Source organism: Neoarius graeffei, chromosome 20 (genome assembly GCF_027579695.1).
Source record: "Neoarius graeffei isolate fNeoGra1 chromosome 20, fNeoGra1.pri, whole genome shotgun sequence".
Taxonomy (NCBI): domain Eukaryota; kingdom Metazoa; phylum Chordata; class Actinopteri; order Siluriformes; family Ariidae; genus Neoarius; species Neoarius graeffei.
Window position 1 is genome coordinate 67,532,140 of NC_083588.1, and position 18,890 is coordinate 67,551,029.

An 18,890-nucleotide genomic window follows, 5' to 3' on the forward strand; every position below is an offset into this window, starting at 1 on the left:
AATAGGCAGGATTGAACGCATGCCTTAAGAAACTTCACTCGAGTTGATAAATGGATGTGGTGATGGGTGAGCACATGTTTTAGTTCATTCCATTTCTGGAACGTGACCCCAATCCTGGTGCCGAGAAAGTAGGGCTCATCGTTGGAGTTTACAATAGTGTAACTACGATATTTAAAACTGTGCACATTCTTCATCTTGTTCCCACCAAGACATATCAGGCTGTCCTGATTTTTAACATCTTCATCGACATTGAAGACCATCGTCTCCGTTTTGATATACGACATTTGTAATCCAAAACGGCTATAAGCATCATCATTGATGTGAAGGATTTTTTATAGTTCTTCAATGGATTCAACAAAAATAGCTTGACCATCCGCGTACAGAGGTTCTGTTATTCTATCCTCCCCTATCGCTCATGCTTTCTTACGAAGTTCTCTCGGAGATACCTCATTTGGGATGCAGTATTTTTTATTCTGAAGCCTTTCTCAGGATCTCTCTTCAACACTTCATGACATGCAATCCTAACAACGAAATCCATGTAGATATTAAAAATGGATGGAGACTCCAGAGCACTTTGCTGACACCTGACTACAGTATCAAAAAATCAAGGTGTCCCTTTAATACGGGCTTTTGTGCTGGTGTATAAAACATGAAGGATTGATACCAGTTGGGGGCATTTGAGTCAAATTTCAAGACACTTTATCAGAGCATTGCGTGGTATCCAGTCGGATGCAGCTTTAAGGTCAACGAAGGCTATAAACAGTGGAGTTCTTGTTTTACTTGACTTTTCGAGCACTTGGTGGAGAATGTAGATGGCATCATTGGTTGATCTATTTGATCAAAATCCAAATTGGGATGGTAATAATATATGCTCATATGCCTCCCGAGCTCTCTCAGCGATGATCCCTAATATGACTTTGGACAAGATTGCAATAATACTCAAACCTCTGTAGTTCTCAATCCATGATCTCAGGCTTCGTTTGTAAAGACATTTAATGCTCGCAGTAAGCCAGCTGGTTGGTACTTGGAGGCACGTCCACACTCACCCAATCAGAAATACAGTATACTTCAATAAACTCTCAGATGTCGCATATTTCAGGTATTCAGCATACACTTTATCTGTTCCTCTGCATTTGCCATTCTTGAGTCTTTTTATCCCTTCCTGAATCTCAGAGCGATCTGATACTGATGTATCGATGGTAGCTAGATCCTCTGGTGGTTGTATGTATGGATGGATGGATGGATGGATGGATGGATGGATCGCTCGCTCGCTCGCTCGCTCGCTCTTTGGGCAATCTAGATCAGGTTGTGGTTCAGACTCATGGGGACCAAAGTGCTTGGTAAAGTGTTCCTCTAATTTGGATAGTAATATTAGTGGCTTACTTGATCTTTCCAGTGATGCATGCAGTTTCATCAATCTAAATTCCTCTTCAGCTTTCTGTTGTTTGCTTGCAAGATGAAGTTGATCTGCCTTCATTTTAAAGTAGACGTTCTTTAGCTGAGTCTGGAGTTTCTTAACATTGGCTAGGGATCTTCTTTTCGTTGGGTCTTTCACATTGCGGTGTTTTAGCAAGAGTTCTTAGTATTCTTGATTCACCCATGGGTTTCCAATACTGCTTTTTGCTCTAGAAGGAATGGTTTCTTTAGAGGCTTGTCTAATTGCATTTATGATTAAATTCTTCCACTTCATCAGTTTGTTGCAAACATGGTTCAGGCTCCATGAGTTGGTCGAGTTTGGCGCTGTAGCTGTCTCAAGTGGATGGGCCATCTCAGAACTTGGACATCCTGGTTAATTTCAGACAAGACTTTCTTGAAAAATATATTTTTGGCCTTCTTTCTTGTTGGAAAATAGGCTTGCATCACAACAACGCGGTGGTCGGATTTGGAAGGTTTGCTCTGCTTGGGATACACACTACAATTCTTGGTTTGCCTGTTTTACATACCATTCAGCCATTATGTAGTCGAGTCTCCACTTGTAACCAAGCTTAGATATGAATGAACATCTATGTCCATCTGATTTTAGTATCTGACTGTGGGTACAGTTATCTTTGAGCTAGGCTCTTTGTGGTGCAAGGGCCACCAGGTCAAACTGTGGAATGTATTTTTGTTATCCAGTTTAGAAAGTTAGTATTGTCTCTTTCCAATATTTTAGGGGCCTGACACACAAAACTGTATTAGCCTGCTACAGATCGTTTTCAAAGATCTCTGAGAAATTATGTTGTATTACTTAGTTGGAATTTATGCTACTCTACTTTGTTTTTCTGTTACTAAAGGCTCACTCACAACCTGCCGTACATGCTACTACAGGCGGTTTACAGTAAAAAAAAATTTGACAAAACTGTACTTAAGACTCGTGCGACACTTGCGTGTGTTCAGCACCGTAGAAGGTTGCAGACTGGCCGTGGACACTTTTGGTCCTGCACATGCAAATTCTACAGGTCTTGCGAAAAATCAAGAACGCATACACTACATACGAGACCTGTACTCCTTTTGTACGCTTGAACCAAGTCAGCAGCACGGCTAGTAGGGGCTTTTTGCGATGACAGTAAGACGCACAAGTGACGCACGATCATTGTACGAGTGACATGCCTCAGAAGTACTACACAAGTATCCACACTTGCTATTTGTGCGGCCCCCAAGACAGAAGTACATCTCACTTTCTACCCCTGTGTGGTGTGCACGCAGCACACGCGACCCACACGCAACACGAGGGGCAAGACTCTGGGTGTATATATATATTGGTGGAGGAACCAAGGAACCGATCTTGTAGCGTGTAGCATTGTAGAAGGGAAGAAGACCACCTCTGTTTTTATTTGAGTATATGTTAATTTACCATGCAAACATCAAATAATAAAACATGAGTATAAGGGAATAACACATTTTATTACATTGTAAAAAATCCCAACTAAATAGCCCAACAGTTTGAGCACTGAAACACACTTTGACTCTGAGTTGCTGTCCTGCTCCTGCTGAGTGATGGGACGGGGTGCCGGGATGTCCTTGTCCTCATCACTGAGCATGGCACAATGGCCTGACAGCGATGATGGGATTGCAGTGTCCTCACTTCTGGGTATCGTTAGCTGAAACTTACATGAAAATCAGCATCTATAATATTAATTACATAAGCATATAGATACTGAAATGAATGTTTAAAGCATGTGTATTATAGTGCAAGAGGTTTAATTAGTATTTACCTGTGAAAATCCCTCTGGCGGGGTGCTGTGCCTTCTGCTGGCTTGAAGGCAAACTTCTCCCTGTCCGTGCAGGGCTTGCTGGTGCTGCTACCATCATCATCAGATTCTTCCTCTGCCTTCCCCTCTGCTGTTTCAGGCTGGGTTATTTCAGTTTTGCTCGCTTCTTCTTGGGTCCCATTTTCTAAACTTTAAACTGAAAATTTTCTAAATTTTCCCACAAAATATCCAATGTTCAGTTGAAAGACAGATGCAGAATGCTGCAGACACACTGGTTTTATACCCACTCCTGGCTTGCATCACACGCAAGTTATGAGTGATTGTCATGTGTGTCACACATGCTTCATAAGTGCGGCCCGAACTCGTAGCGCAGGAAACTGGTAAAATGCAAGTCACATGCACTCCACACTCACTGAACACGCACTGATCACATGCATCAGACATGCGCTTTCCACGGGCTAATGGTGCAGTTTTCCCCACACCTCGGGAAAGTCAGGCGTGCAACCTGTATTTCACAAGTACTTTGCCCGTACTTCTCCCCCAAACTTTCCCCTGGGTTCACTGCGACCCTGCGATATGGCTGCGAGCTACCAAACCCTGCGACCCGTGCGTGTTCAAAACACTTACGGCGGGTTGTGAGTGTGGCTTAAGCTCCATTAAGCTGAGCCTAGAGACAATTTATGAGTTCAAATATTTAGAGGTTCTTGTGTGTAACCACGATTATGTTTTGTTTACCACTGATTATAATAATTGCAGAAGTACTTGGTGTTAAACACAAAATCCTACTGTGTAGTTAAAAGCTGGGGGTGTCATATGGTGGGAGTTATGAGGGGGGGGGTCTGTGTATTTTCAAACTTAGCTGATGCGTGCTTTAGCCAATGGGAAGCTTGTGTTGGGCAGCCAATCAGATGTCTATGTTCAAACAAAGAAAAGTCCTTTTACAGTGATTTTAATAGGAGCTGCCACTTCATTTTGGGGTGGTTCTAGGGGTGGGAGGATTTCAGTGCGTCCCGGAAATCACTCATTGCTTGGATTGTTTTAATGCAATAATGACGCTTTAACATAACTTCTTCTGTGTAAGTATATTTTTGGCTACTTTTGAGATATAGACTTCCACAACAAACACCATACTTGGTTTTGCAGGCCAGAATTTGTCTATTGTTCTTAATCATATCTCACTCAGCTCAGAAAAAACACAGAAGTACTTTAGTATGTATAGTGAAGTCACCATTTACATCTATAAACTGCTAACGGTCAGTTAAATAAGACCTGAGCCAGGAGAGGGCCATTTGTTTAACTCCAATGACATTTTCTAGTCTGTCAAGGAGAATTGTAAGATCAGTGGTATTAAAAGGCACGCTGAGATCGAGTAACACAAGCAGAGAGGCACAGCCCTGATCAGAGGACAATAGTAGGCCATTTACTACTTTAACCAGTGCTGTCTCTGTGTTACGATATCAGGAATGTGATTACTGCACAGGTCTGAGATTAACTGCCAAGATGCAACCTTTTTTTGAAATAAACTTTGAGAGTAATGTTATCATGATGTAGTGAGCCAGGATCCATGTGATATCAGATGTGTTTATTAATGCAGAAAATAATACAATGTAAACAAAATCTAAATCATATTCGAAAGTCAGAGTTTAATAGACTGTTTATATAAACAAACAGACCTTCAGGAAGAAACCTCAGGAACTCTCAGTGGTAATGTAGTTGCATAAATAGTGAGAACAGAAATCTCACAAACTCACTGTGAAACCATCAGGACGATAAAACTGATTAGAAACATTACATTACTGGCATTTAGCAGACACTCTTATCCAGAGAAACATGCAACATACCCAGAGCAGCTGGGGGGTGGGTGCCTTGCTCAAGGGCACTTAGCCATTTCTGCTGGTCCAGGGAATCAAACCAGCAAACTTTTGGTCCCAAAGCTGCTTCTCTTATCATTAGGCTATGGCTTCCCCAACATATACATTACTCTGAATTTCTTTGCTTCACATATCCCAGCTTGATAACGAAGTTGAGGTCAGGGTCAGCCATGATAAAGCACCCCCTGGAGTAAGGAGGGTTAAAGGCCTTGTTCAAGGGCTTTACAGAGGCAGCATGGCAGTGCTGGGGCTTGAACCCTTGACTTTCTTATCAGTAATACAGGGCCTTAACTGCTGAGCCTCTGCTGCACTAAAGCACCAACTCTGTGTAAACAATGATAAGAGATTGTTGTGACTGCATCATCGGGTGAGGAAGGGTGAGGGGTTAACAGTGTGCTGGTGTGACTCCAGAGAATGAAGGTTCCCTTATAAGTCACATATCTTTGACTTGTTGCTTTCACACCCTACAAAAATTAAGTGAACAAGAATTTATTGTAAGAACTGAATTATTTCACTCCTGCATGTTATTCATAACCTGCACTGTGTGAAGTTTTAATGAATTTATGCACACACTGTCAGGGCCATAGCCAGCATTTTAAAATCACCGAGGTCCGTGATGTGCGCAAAACGCGCGCCGAAATATTTTCGACATATTTAAATGAGAGGGGTGAATTACATGTCACACAAGAGATCTATTCCTAAAATTACTTTTGAATTGAACTGAATACTTTTGAAATTACTTTTGTTTGAACTGAATATCATCAGTTTTGAAAAAAAAAAATCATGTATGTGGCAAGAGTAAGAATAATTTAAGCTTGTTTAATGGTTTGATCTGGCCCAAGCAATGAGGACAAAACTGCGCTGCTTTGAAAAATGTAAATTTAACAGCTTCATGAAAGTGCGCTGATGGTTACCATGAAAAAACCATGTCTGCTGCACTGCATTCCTCCCCCGAGTCGCACGCTCATTCGTTTTTGTGTTCTTGGTCTCAGAGCTGCGCACACGAAACAGACACAGAAGACAGGATCAATGTTTAACATAATTAACAATGCACTTTTTACGGAGACGTTTTAATGTTATTCTTTATTTTTTTAATCCAGTTGAATATTTAGCGTAGAAATGTATTTTCAGCTCTTAAAAATGACTGAGGTCCGGACCTCGGTGGCCTCATAGCTGGCTATGGCCATGCATACTGTATGAGACTTTTGATAAATATTGTACTGTTAAATTTGTTTTTCTCAGATTATTTGGACACAACAGCATTTACTCCTGTTCCTGAGCGTAAGTTTTTTTTTTTAATTTCTCACCTCAGAATAATTACTGTACGAGTCAAAGATGCTTGCAACATTTTAATTATATTAAAATGACACATACATAATTTTAATACTCATTTACATATTAAATCTACAAAACACACCTGTGTCATTTTTATTTTAAGTCGAGAACCACAGGAAATGCACAGTTCAGTGCTTTGTGTGATTTCTGTGAAATGTGTTGTGCTTATTCCACACAGAGGAACATGGTAAATGTATGTAGGTCTGTGTCTAAATCAATACTTGTCATGTTATTCAGTGTCAAGCAGACGAATAGTGATCCAGAACGTCATGTAGCTCTGATCACGTTTTGCATTTTTCACAGCAGGACAGCAGCATCCTCTGAGACAACCAGCACTACAGACATTTCTCTATTTAGCTTTTTATAATATCTGTGTGTGTATGTGTGTGTGTGTATCATTTTTTTTAAACTCGAACATAGAGCAGTTGTTAAAAAAATAAATAAATAATACATACACAATCGATAAATTGTGCACATTAAAGAAAGAAGTCGATAAGATGACTTTTAATTGATTCTCATTGTATTTCGTTTCAGAAAATGCTTCCCGCCAGCCCGTAATACAGGATGCCCAGAATCCTATGTTTAAAGGCCTGGTGGTGTCAGCGGTGATAAACATCATCCTCATGCTTCTCTTATTTCTCCTTGTCATGAAGATTTGTTGTTACAGCAGCGAACCTCAGGGAGACAGTCAGGTGATTTAAACTGAGATTTAATGAGATTTTCCTTCAGAGATGATGTGATACGCCTTGATATGATATGAATGATGGTAAAGGGAAGACATGGTGGTGCAGAGGGTAGCGGTGTTTCCTTACAGCATCAGGTTTGACCTATGTCGAGTTTCACATGTTTCCCCATGTCCTTATGAGTTTCCTGGAAATCAATGCTGCATCGAGCAAATAATTTTTTTCGGGGATTTTCCTCTTAATTTAGTCATGGTCAGTTCCCACCCACCAGGCAGCACCAGCAGACCCTTTCACTTGAAAGCTTCCAACCCAAAGGCTATCACATGCTTTCTCTGAAGCACATGAGGCCAAAGGTGCCTTTTCACCCTGCTGCTCATGCAGTGTCGGGGGCGGCATAACACACTCCGAGGAAAGTGCTATCTACCCTCTTTCACATGCATAAGCTCATTGACATCCATGATTGGCTAGTGTCGCTGTGATTGACAGGGGAGAGAGTGTCTCCCCTCCTTCCCTGAGAGCGTGCCCAATTTTTCTCTCTTTGACTCCCAGCTACAGATGGCTTATCAGGATTCAAACTCACGAACGCTTTTCAGTTGCGACACTTGAAAATCCAATAATTACATATAATAAATACATCCAATTTGGTGATGTCATTGCTTGGGCCATTATTAAAAAATGTTTCGTTTCCGGTCCACCGGCCGGGTGAGTGCCATTTGTGCAGTTGAAATTTTTTTTTTAACGCCGGTTTTTTGACATTTTTTTGGGGTTCGTAAATCTAAAATCGAACTTGACATTTCCGCATTCCCAGGGCTTTCCACTAAGGCTCATACTAGCCAGCCATGACAAATAAGTAGCCAGCCGGGGGAGTAAACACAAAATAAACTCCTGTGCATGCAGTTCCCAGGATTAAATGTATTTTCCACAGACCATTTATTTATTCACTTTACTCAAATACAAAGTAAAATGGCAGTAAATCTTCTTTCTTTTCTTGCGTATTGCATCATGAGGCGTTCCTGGCTTGTTAATCTCTTATTTTTGGTGAATGACACATTCACGCAGCTGAGCATGCTATGAATTAACAACGACAACGGTCTGCAGTGGGGCGACACAATTACACACTCAGCCAACATTTCTCCATTTGTGTATGCAAATACACTCCAACCACTCCGTTTGGTTTCATTTACAACCAACGGTGTCTTTTGATGCCAGCACGGAATTGAACGAGAGAAGACTGGTTTACCGGAGACAAATAAGCGTCATCTCTGCTTCTGTTCCCTCCGATGGCCCCGACACACTACTGCCTCCGCCGAGTGCACGTGCACACCGCATGTGGGGGCCGCGGATGAGTTACTCTCCCCTGATCAACGAAGTCGGCGGGGAATTTGTGGTTATTATCGGTACAAACAGCGCGAATCACAACTTAAAGGAGTGCGGTTCAGTTTGACATTATTGTCAGTCCGTTAGATAAACATTTAATTTTATTAAAATCGAAAATTAATATTTAGAGCCTGTGGGCTACAAAAATAATAGTCATTAAAGTAGCCGGCTGGACTTAATTGTGTAGTCGGCTGTATGGCCGGCAGCCGGCGCTTGTGGAAAGCCCTGCATTCCGCGCAGAATATAGAATTGAATCAGCTCTGCGCATGCGCCTTGCGGCACAAAAAAATGGCAGCCACCATGAAGAAAGCAGATCCGGAGTTTTCAAACACTTGCTTAAGTGTGTAATCGCAAAATGGTATTCTAGCGAACAACAAAATAGTAAAGATTCAGAAAAACAAGTCATTCAGTGATCATTTTAATAGTGTAATTTCATCTGAACTAGGCCTAACGGTCGATTTAGAACTACAAAAAGTCCGTGTGTCAGACATTTTAAGTACCTTTGTAAAAGTTTTGCAAATGTTGCAGTCAGCATTTAAAATGCTAACTTAAAGTTTTTGTACAAGTTTCCGTTGATTAAACTGTCATATTTTATTAAATGTGTCTGCTTTTGTAACAAAGAAGTACTAAAAGAAAAAGCAAACACAGCATTGCGATTTCTTATCCATCCATATATAAAAAAAAAATCCCTCCCTCCCGACTGAAAATTTTTTTGCTCACCCGGTGGACAGGAAACGGATTTTTTTTTTTAAGGATGGCCTTGGTTGGAGGTGTTGTTGATTTGTACCCTTGCCTGAAATTTCGCTGAATCTGTTTTTCCCAGTGACGGTAATTTAATTATGTCTGAATTTTTTATTCAGATTCATTTTTCACAGGAAGTTACTGATTTATTACTAATGATGTGATAAATATTCAACAAAAACACACAGTGAGCAGAAACAGAGCAAGTAGGAAGTAATATGCATAGACTGAAGATTAAACAGAGAACAAGTAACAAGAAGTACACTCCAGACAATAATATAGTTTGGAAACACCCTGAACATAACGAGCTGAATGACTCCTTCAACCAGTTCAACCAGCCCACATTCCCCCCCACCCTCCCCCTCCCCCTCACTGCAGCCATCTCTCCCTCTTCCCTCAACACACCTCCCCCCAGTTATCGCAGCAGCCCCCTTCTCCTCCTCCCCCACCTCAACACAGACTCCTCCATGCATCACTGCAGACCAGGTCAGAGGTCAAATGAAGCTTCACCCAAGGAAAGCAGCAGGCCCAGACAAGGTGTGTCCTCGACTACTGAAGACCTGCGCTGCTGAACTGGGTGAACCACTCCAACGCATCTTCAACCTCAGCCTGCAGCTGGGGAGAGTGCCCACCCTCTGGAAGACATCATGCATTGTTCCAGTTCCCAAGAAGAACCGGCCCAGCGAGCTGAACGACTTCCGACCGGTGGCACTCACTTCACATCGATGAAGACGTTGGAGCGGCTCTTCCTCAGCCTCCTCAGACCCCAGGTGCAACACGCCCAGGACTGTCTGCAGTTTGCGTATTGGGCAGGTGTTGGTGTGGAAGACGCTATCCTCTACTTGCTACACCGAGCCCACTCGCATCTGGATAAGGGAAATGGCACAGTGAGGATTCTCTTCTTGGACTTCTCGAGTGCCTTCAATACCATCCAGCTCCTTATGCTTCAGGACAAACTGAACAGGATGCGAGTGGACCCCTGCCTGGTCACCTGGATCTCCAGTTACCTCACTGACAGGCAGCAGTACATCAGGCTGAAGGACATCACATCTGACACTGTGATTAGCAGCACCGGAGCACCCCAGGGCACGGTGCTGGCGCCCCTCTTCTCTTCACCCTGTACACTGCGGACTTCTGCTACAACTCGGAGCTGTGTCACATTCAGAAGTTCGCAGATGACACAGCCATCGTGGGGTGTATCAGTGACGACAGAGAGGAGGAGTATAGGAGCCTGGTGAAGGACTTTACCGTTTGGTGCAACAGGAACCATCTGCAGCTCAACACCTCAAAGACCAAAGAGCTGGTCATTGACTTTGGGAGGTCCAGACCAAGGTCACGACCAGTTCTGATCGAGGGAGTCGAGGTGGAGGCTGTGGATTCCTACAAGTACCTCGGGCTGTGGCTGGATAGCAAGCTGGACTGGACTTGCTACACCAACCACCTGTACAGGAAGGGACAGAGCAGGCTATACTTCCTGAGGAGGCTGCGGTCCTTTAACATCTGCAGGAAACTCCTGTGGATGTTCTATCAGTCCATGGTTGCCAGTGTCCTGTTTTACACCGTGGTGTGCTTGGGGGGGGGCACATCCAAGAAAGACACATCCAGGCTGGACAAACTGATCAGGCGGGCTGGCTCTGTGGTCGGCATGAAGCTGGACTCTCTGGTGACGGTGGCAGAGAAGAGGTCTATGGACAAACTACTGAACATCATGGACGATGCCAGTCACCCTCTGCACACCGTCATCAGCAACCAGAAGAGCCTGTTCAGTGACAGAATGCTCCTTCCCAAGTGCAGGACGAACAGACTCAAAAACTCCTTTGTCCCTCATGCCATCAGACTGTACAACTCCTCTCTGGGGGGGAGGAGGGGGAACAGGAGGACAGAGGACGGGAAGGAGCAGTAGCCTAGCCTGACAATAAGCAATACCGGACAATGTGCAATATAAATGTGCAATACCTCTCCTGTTGGACTTTTTTCATATCATTTTTTAAAATATATATTTGTATATGTAAATACTTAATTTATCTCGAAGTTTTCTCTGTTTTCTTTTCTCTGTTTATCTGTAATGATGCTGCTGGAATTTTTAATTTCTCTGAGGGAACCCTCCCAAAGGGATCAATAAAGTTCAATCTAATCTAATCTAATCCTGCCAGGGATTTACTCCGAGGTCAAAGAATTAATACTATGAATCATAAGAATGTCTGTGAGAGGAAAGCTGTCAGAGTGAGAACATGGTGATGGTGCAGAATGTTTTAAATAGTCCATAATGAGCAGGAAACAAGTTTGAGGTAGTTTAACAGAAAAATCAGCATGCTGTAAATCCTTGGCAGGTGGTGAAGGCAGTATTAAAGCAGCCATGAGTCTGTGGATCTTCGTTATAAGTTCAGCTCCACCGTTCTGGCTGGTGTTTGATTTGTGGTTTTTATCTGTGATTTATTGTGTACAGAAGTCTCTGTAGGACCGAATAAGAGTTTTAGAAGTTCATGCTTATCTTCACACCTCACACTGTTCTTCTGGGTTTAGCTGCAGTTTGCCTTCTCAGCCCATCTGCACTTTATTGAAACTGTACGTTTAAGTTTTACCATCATTTTCAGGCACGTGTTGATGAAGAGAACTTGGCTCTACACAGGGGAAATACAGGAAATATAAACCAGGTATCATTTCTTACTTTCTCTTGTTTCTTCTTCTTCTTTTGGATGTTCCTGTTTGGGGTCTTCACAGTGGATAATCCTTCTCCTTCTGTCCTCCATATCTTCTTCTGTCACACCAACCAACCTCATGTCCTCCTTCATCCACATCCATTAATCTCATCTTCACTCTTCCTCTTTTCCTTCTACCTGGCGACTCCATCTTCAGCGTTCTTTTCCCAATGTACCCTGGATCTCTCCTCTGTACGTGTCCAAACCATCTCACTCTCGCCTCTGTCACTTTGTCTCCAAGCCATCCTACATGTGCTGTCTCTCGAATAGTCTCATTTTTAATCCTGTTCAACTTTGTCACTCCCAGTGAGAATTTCAGCATCTTCAGCTCTGCTCCCTCCAGTTCAGCCTCCTGGCTTTTTGTCTCTAAACTGTACAACATCACTGCCCTTACTACTGTCTTCTACACTTTCCCTTTCACTCTTGCTGGCAACCTTCTGGTGTCATGTATCATCCTGTCCATGATCATTGCAAACAGGAAAGGGCTTAGAGCTGAGCCCTGGTGCAATCCAACATCCACCTTAAATGCCTCCGTCATTCCAACTGCACATCTCACTGCTGTCCCACTGTCCTCATACACATCCTGCACCAATCTCACACACTTCTCCACCACTCCTGATTTCCTCATGCAGTACCACAGCTCCTCTCTTGGCACCCTGTCATCTGCCTTCTCCAAATCCAAAAGCACACAATGCAGTTCCTTCCGGCCTTCTTTAGACTTCTCCATTAACATTCTCAAAGCAAATACTGCACCTGTAGGACTCTTTCCTGGCATGAAATCATATTGCTGCTCACATCTCTCCACCTCTCCTCTTAGCCGAGCTTCCACGACTCTTTCCCATAACTTCATGCTGTGGCTGATCAACTTTATGCCTCTGTCTTTACTGCAGCACTGGACATCAGCCTTGTTCTTGAATATTGGTACCAGTTCACTTTTTACTCAGGCATCCTTTCACTTTCTAAGATCTTGTTAAACAATCTAGTCAAAAAATAAATTGCCATCTCTCTTCAGCATCTCCACGCCTCCACTGGTAGATCATCTGGCCTGACTGCCTGACCACTCTTCGTTCTCTTCATAGCTGTCCTTACTTCCTCCTTGCTAATCTGCTGTACTTCCTGATTCACTCTCTCCACCTCAGCCAACCTTCTCTCTCTTCATTTTCTTCATTCATCAGCTTCTCAAAGTCCTCCATCCACCTTCTCAACACACACTCTTCACATGTCAGCACATTTCCACCTGCGTCCTTTATCAGCTGAACCTGCTGCACATCCTTCCTAGCTTGACCTCATTGATATGAACATGTGGGTAAAGACTGAGTTTTATCCTGTGGGAAAAACTGGATAAATTATTCTTCAGTGTAAAGACGCTCCAGGAAGTGCTCGCTCTTTTCTCTTTTCTATCTTCTCCTGCTGAAAGAGAAATGAAATCAAGAACAATAAAACACAGAGGAGGTGTAAGACGGTGTGTCTGAAAAGCAATGCTTCAGTTGTTTTTAGGGAAGTTATTGAGTTCCAAACACAGGTACATATGACACGCATCATAGTCATGTGACTTACTAATGATCAAGCATGGCCATGCCCCCTATGACAAGTGCTTAAAATAAAGATCAAAACAGTCAGTGTATGTGTAGGGCACATGGAATTTTTGGTGGGAGGAGCATGTGAACATGATGAAGACACGCCCCTCTCTGTGACTTTGCCCATGTTTACATTAGACCGTATCAGCGGATCATCAGATTAACGTTTTTAAAACGATTAGTGTGCACACAGCAACACCAATACACGGATACGCTCGGCTCCGCAGGCATCCTGCGCTCCAAATCACTCCGCCCTGAACAGCGAGTGCCCTCTGGAGGGTGCGCACTCCGGCCTTGCGCAGCTCACAGAGCGCGCGAGTGAAGTACACAAGCTGTGATTCGGGACTGAGCCGCTGTGTGTGTGATCCCAGCGCAGATCACTTACCACTTGCAAGTGGAAGGATGGCAAGCCTAAAGACAATCATAACTACACAATGGGCAGTATTTGCATCAGTATTTTCATACTTTTATACTCTTTAATGAAAGGTGATACAAGGCGGAAGTCCGCGCCGTTTTTCAGCAGTCGCGTCACATGACCAACGCCAGCGAATCAGGAAGGTGGATGTCACAGTGACGTTGTCCAATGACAACGCCAGCTAGAGCTCAGCACAGCGTATCCGCGTATCTCAATGTTTACACGGCACCGGAGCTGACACGATCTGGATTGAATACGTGGACCCTGGCGGATTCCCGTTTCCCGGCGTTTCCAGGCGGTTTAATGTAAACGGACAGTGCATCCGCGAAGAAAACGAGACAGATACGGTCTAATGTAAACTTGGCCTTTTACACAGATCTCACTAATCCTGTGTGAATCCATCAGAATCTCTCTCTCTCTCTCTCTCTCTCTCTCACACACACACACACACACACACACACACACACACACGTATCCGGAAAACTAACTCCAGTCTGAATGATTTACAGACCTCAGGATTAATCTGTTTATTTTTTGTCCATAACTGAGTCAGAGCTTTAATGACAGAGATTTGTGTCATGCTTTCTGAGCTGTTTTGTATTTTTCTCTGTTAGGATCAGAATGATTCAGGAAGGGATAAAGAGAATGAAGGTGAGTTTATTTTCTCGTTATAAAGACAGTTAACAGCACAGACACAGTGATTGTAAATTAACTGTTGAAAAATGGATCCGTTTTCTAAGTTTCTGTTTCAGAGCATCATAAATAAACCCACAGTGTGCTGAGTCTTGGATAAAACCTCAGTGTTCAGTGAAGGGGATGGAGTTAAAAATCTCTGCATGAAAGGAAGCTGGATTTTGGACTGAAGCTGATGAAGATTATGAATGACACATTCATCGTCTGGGGGTAATTCTGTCCATATTAAAGGCTGCTGGCATAAAATCACAAAGGAAAAGTGACAGACTCAACACACCGGCACTGTGACCCTGTGGGTGTCTCAGTAAACCTGAACAAACTGACAGTGAAGTGCTGATGTCTGGACTGAGCAGTAAATTAAAAGCTTGATTAGGAAATGAGTGACTCCACCTGAGGGAGGACATTAACAGCGATCACTGGGCCCAAACACTGCAGAAGAAGTATGACAGAGGTTGTTGGATTAAGCAGTTGGTGGTGTTGTGAGACTCTGACAGCAAGTCACTGTTTATCCTATGCATGTGATCAAATTTCCATTATTGAACATTCTCGAACTTTGAATTGAATTGCATGTTAATTCATCACATCGCCATTCCAACACCACAGCTACATACAGCTAACACACACTGTACTGTTTGCATGATAAGCTAATATATAGTTGATACATACACACACACACAGTCCTCTGCAAAAGTCTTATGCATGTGTAAAGAAATGCTTTCGACCAAAAATGGCTTAAAAAATAATGAAATGAAATGTTTCACCATTTAAAAAAATACTATAAGCAGTAATCAGTGAGCCATAATAAATGAAACAAAGTCAGTATTTGGTGTGAGACGACCCTTTGGTTTAAAAAAAAAATCTCCGTCTCAGGTCCAGTGAGGTCAGTTTTATGTGGAAATGATCTGTAGGTTTTCCTGAGCATCTTACAGAACCAGCCGCAGTTCTTCTGGACACTTTGACTGTCACACTCACTTCTTCATTTTACACCAAAACCCAGCAGCCTTCATTATGCTTTCTTTTTTCATCTGAAAAGTGCTCTCTTATGGAATACGCTGTTCACATACAAACTTTTTTTTTCTGTAACATTTAATTTTGTGTTGGAAAACGAACGTTTGGGCTCTAAAATGTTTTTGTACTGACTCGATAATGTAGAAGTCATCAAATAGAAATCTATAACAAAGTTTGTATGGAAAAAAATAGGGAGCCAAGACTTTTGAACAGGACTATTTATATATATAAAATGTGTGTATGTATGTGTGTTTTATATGTGTGTGATAAATAATGACAGTTATTATAAATTCACTGATGAAGCAGACAAACACTGACAGTTTTCACCTTTTCAACAAATCCCAAGCCCTAAATATGCCCCGCCCCCTTCATTTCCTCGCCCCCTTTAAATGGCACAATATTAGCTTACTCGAATCTGATTGGCTCATATATTTTATGATGTAGTAACAGTTTGTTGTTGTGACATTCTTGTCGTGATTTTCAGCTGTTTCTCACTTTTAACACTTTGACTGTCAGTGTTCTTGAACTTCATTGAAATAATTTAATAATGAAAAAATATATTTTATTAAGTTTGTGTTTGTGGGTGGCACGGTGGTGTAGTGGTTAGCGCTGTCGCCTCACAGCAAGAAGGTCTGGGTTCGAGCCCCGTGGCCGGCGAGGGCCTTTCTGTGTGGAGTTTGCATGTTCTCCGCGTGGGTTTCCTCCGGGTGCTCCGGTTTCCCCCACAGTCCAAAGACATGCAGTTAGGTTTACGTAGGACGGCCTTGGGCTGAAGTGCCCAAGAGTGGCGGTGCGTATGTATGCAGCGGCTTTGCTCTCCTGTGATGAAGTTAATTTCGTTGTACATTTGTGCAGTGACAATAAAAGACATTCTATATTCTATATAAAAAGGTCAAATTGTGTTGTAAACCTCAACATTTTTTACAATCTCAAACACATTGTCCATTGCTCAGTAACAAAGTTGGATAACTGTTCTTTTTATAATATTATTATATAATATCCATAGCCACTTATCCTGTGCAGGGTTGCGGGCAGGCTGGAGCCTATCCCAGCTGACTATGGGTGAGACGCAGGGCACACCGTGGACAAGTCGCCAGGTCATCACAGGGCTGACACACATAGACACAGACAACCATTCACACTCACATTCACACCTACGCTCAATTTAGAGTCACCAGTTAACCTAACCTGCATGTCTTTGGACTGTGGGGGAAACCGGAGCACCCGGAGGAAACCCACGCGGACACGGGGAGAACATGCAAACTCCACACAGAAAGGCCCTCGCCGGCCACGGGGCTCGAACCCGGACCTTCTTGCTGTGAGGCAACAGTGCTAACCACTACACCATCGTGCAGCTCCCTATTATATAATATAATAGATATTATATCATACAACATAGATGTATATTATATTAATGTTATATTTGAGAGCAATATTTTATCATTTGTTGGATTTGTTCAGGAAGTCAGATTTTTATTTTCCTGCCTTGGTTAATCTTAGAGTCTAGATTTACTGAGACATTTACTCACATTTTCATAAAATGCACTGAGGACAGTGGTGGTTCTTTAAATTAATTAAATTTTTTTAACAACAATTTGACTGTACAGATGTATAATTTAGGTCAGGAGTTTATACACAGAAACATGAATGTGATGGTAATTTTGGTCTTTCAGTGATTCTCTGAACTGTTCTTTTTCTGTGGCAGAATGATTACATCATACATTTTTAATAGAAAAAAAACAAGAATTTGATGCACAGGTCTTAATTTATTTTGGATTTCTAAATTCAACACAGGGTCAAAATGATACAGACAGCCACTTAATATTTGGTTAAATCTCCCTGAGTGAGTTTGACCTTCAGCAGATGATTTTGTTCACCATCAACGAGCTTCTGTCTGAGTTCTGGTTGGATATTTGTCCTCTCTTCTTGGCAGAATTGGTGGAGTTTAATTAAATGTGTGCGTTTTCTGGAACAGACCCGACTTTTAAACACAGTGCACATATTTTCGACAGGATTGAGGTCAGGTCTTGTTTAAGTTGAATGTTCTCTTGCTTTATCTTCCATAACCAGCTCTGATGTGTGTTTGGGGTCATTGCCCTGTTGGAACACACAACTGGGTCCAAGTTTCTGATGGTTTGAGGTTCTGCTGAAGAATTCTGAAGTTTTTCATGATTCCATCCACTTTGTTCAATGCATCTTTTCCACTGGCAGTAAAACAGCCCCAGAACGTGATGCTACCACCACCATGCTTTACAGTTGGTACAGTGTTCCTCTGTATCTCTGGTCATTGTGGCTAAACAACTCAATCTTTGCCTCATCTGACCACAAAACTTTCCTCCAGAAGGCTTTTTCTTTGTCCATGTGTTCAGCTGCAAACTTTATTCAAACTTGAAGGTGTGGATTCTGGAGCAGGAGCTTCTTTCTTGGGCAGCAACCTCTCAGTCCATGGTGCTGTAAAACTCACCTGACTGTAGTCAGTGTTCCAGCAGCTTCCAGTTTATGGCAGGTCTGTGCCTTGGTGGTTCCTGGGCTGTTCCTGACCATCTGAACCAATTTCCTTTCAGCTGAAGGGGTCAGTTTGAATCTTCTTCCAGCAAACCTGCTCCACCTCTCAATAACTTGTACTTACTCTACATGCAGTTCTTTGAACTGATGACGTTGGAATCTGCAGTTGTTGAGAAACGACTCCAGGAGACATTCCTGAGTGTAAATCTATGATCCTCTTTCTCAGGTCTGCACTGAGCTCCTGGGACTTTCCCATTGTACTGTGTGTTAATCAATCCCATGAGTGTCAATCAAACCCTTTTTATGTTGTGAACAGAGAAACTTCCAGCTGGAGTCAATCATCATCACTAACAGGAAGTTAAGAGGCCTTGGAGAGTTAAGAGACTTTTTGGACTTTCAGCTCCACTGAATAAATAATCTAAGAGGGTGTGTGTAAATGTTTGACTCTGTGTTGATTTCAGAAAACTCAAAATAAATCAAAACTTGTGCATGAAATTCTTGTTTGTTTTTCTAATTAAAGATATATGATGTACAATAACAGAAAAAGAACAGATCAGAGAAAAGTCACTGAAAGGCCAAAAGTACCAGCACAGTCATGTCCATGATGAGCGTCTGTATACTTCTGACCAAACCTATAATTACTGAACATCTTTATTTAACACAGTTCCATTGTGTTATTGTGGTGTTACTGGTGATTTACATGTCAGTCATTAACACGTTATACTGTGTGTGTGTGTGTGTGTGTGTGTGTGTGTGTGTGTGTGTGTGTGTGTGCGTGCATGTTCAGTCTGTTTT

The 18,890-nt window shown here is 42.5% G+C and overlaps 1 protein-coding gene across 11 annotated transcripts in view; it reads left to right on the forward strand.

The window, feature by feature from the left end:
* LOC132868988 (uncharacterized) overlaps positions 1 to 16,208 on the forward strand; it is a 74,583-nt gene extending 58,375 nt beyond the window's left edge. For 8 of the 11 annotated variants that reach the window (XM_060902356.1, XM_060902355.1, XM_060902360.1 and 5 more), the window contains 5 exons: positions 6,305 to 6,343; positions 6,932 to 7,089; positions 11,793 to 11,852; positions 14,504 to 14,540; positions 14,630 to 16,208. In XM_060902356.1, coding sequence (XP_060758339.1) covers positions 6,305 to 6,343; positions 6,932 to 7,089; positions 11,793 to 11,852; positions 14,504 to 14,540; positions 14,630 to 14,655 — 320 coding nt within the window. In that variant the 3' untranslated portion in view covers positions 14,656 to 16,208. The remainder of the gene's footprint in view (positions 1 to 6,304; positions 6,344 to 6,931; positions 7,090 to 11,792; positions 11,853 to 14,503; positions 14,541 to 14,629) is intronic. The other 3 variants (XM_060902363.1, XM_060902364.1, XM_060902361.1) reach the window with 2 other exon arrangements.
* Positions 16,209 to 18,890: the final 2,682 nt, after the last annotated feature.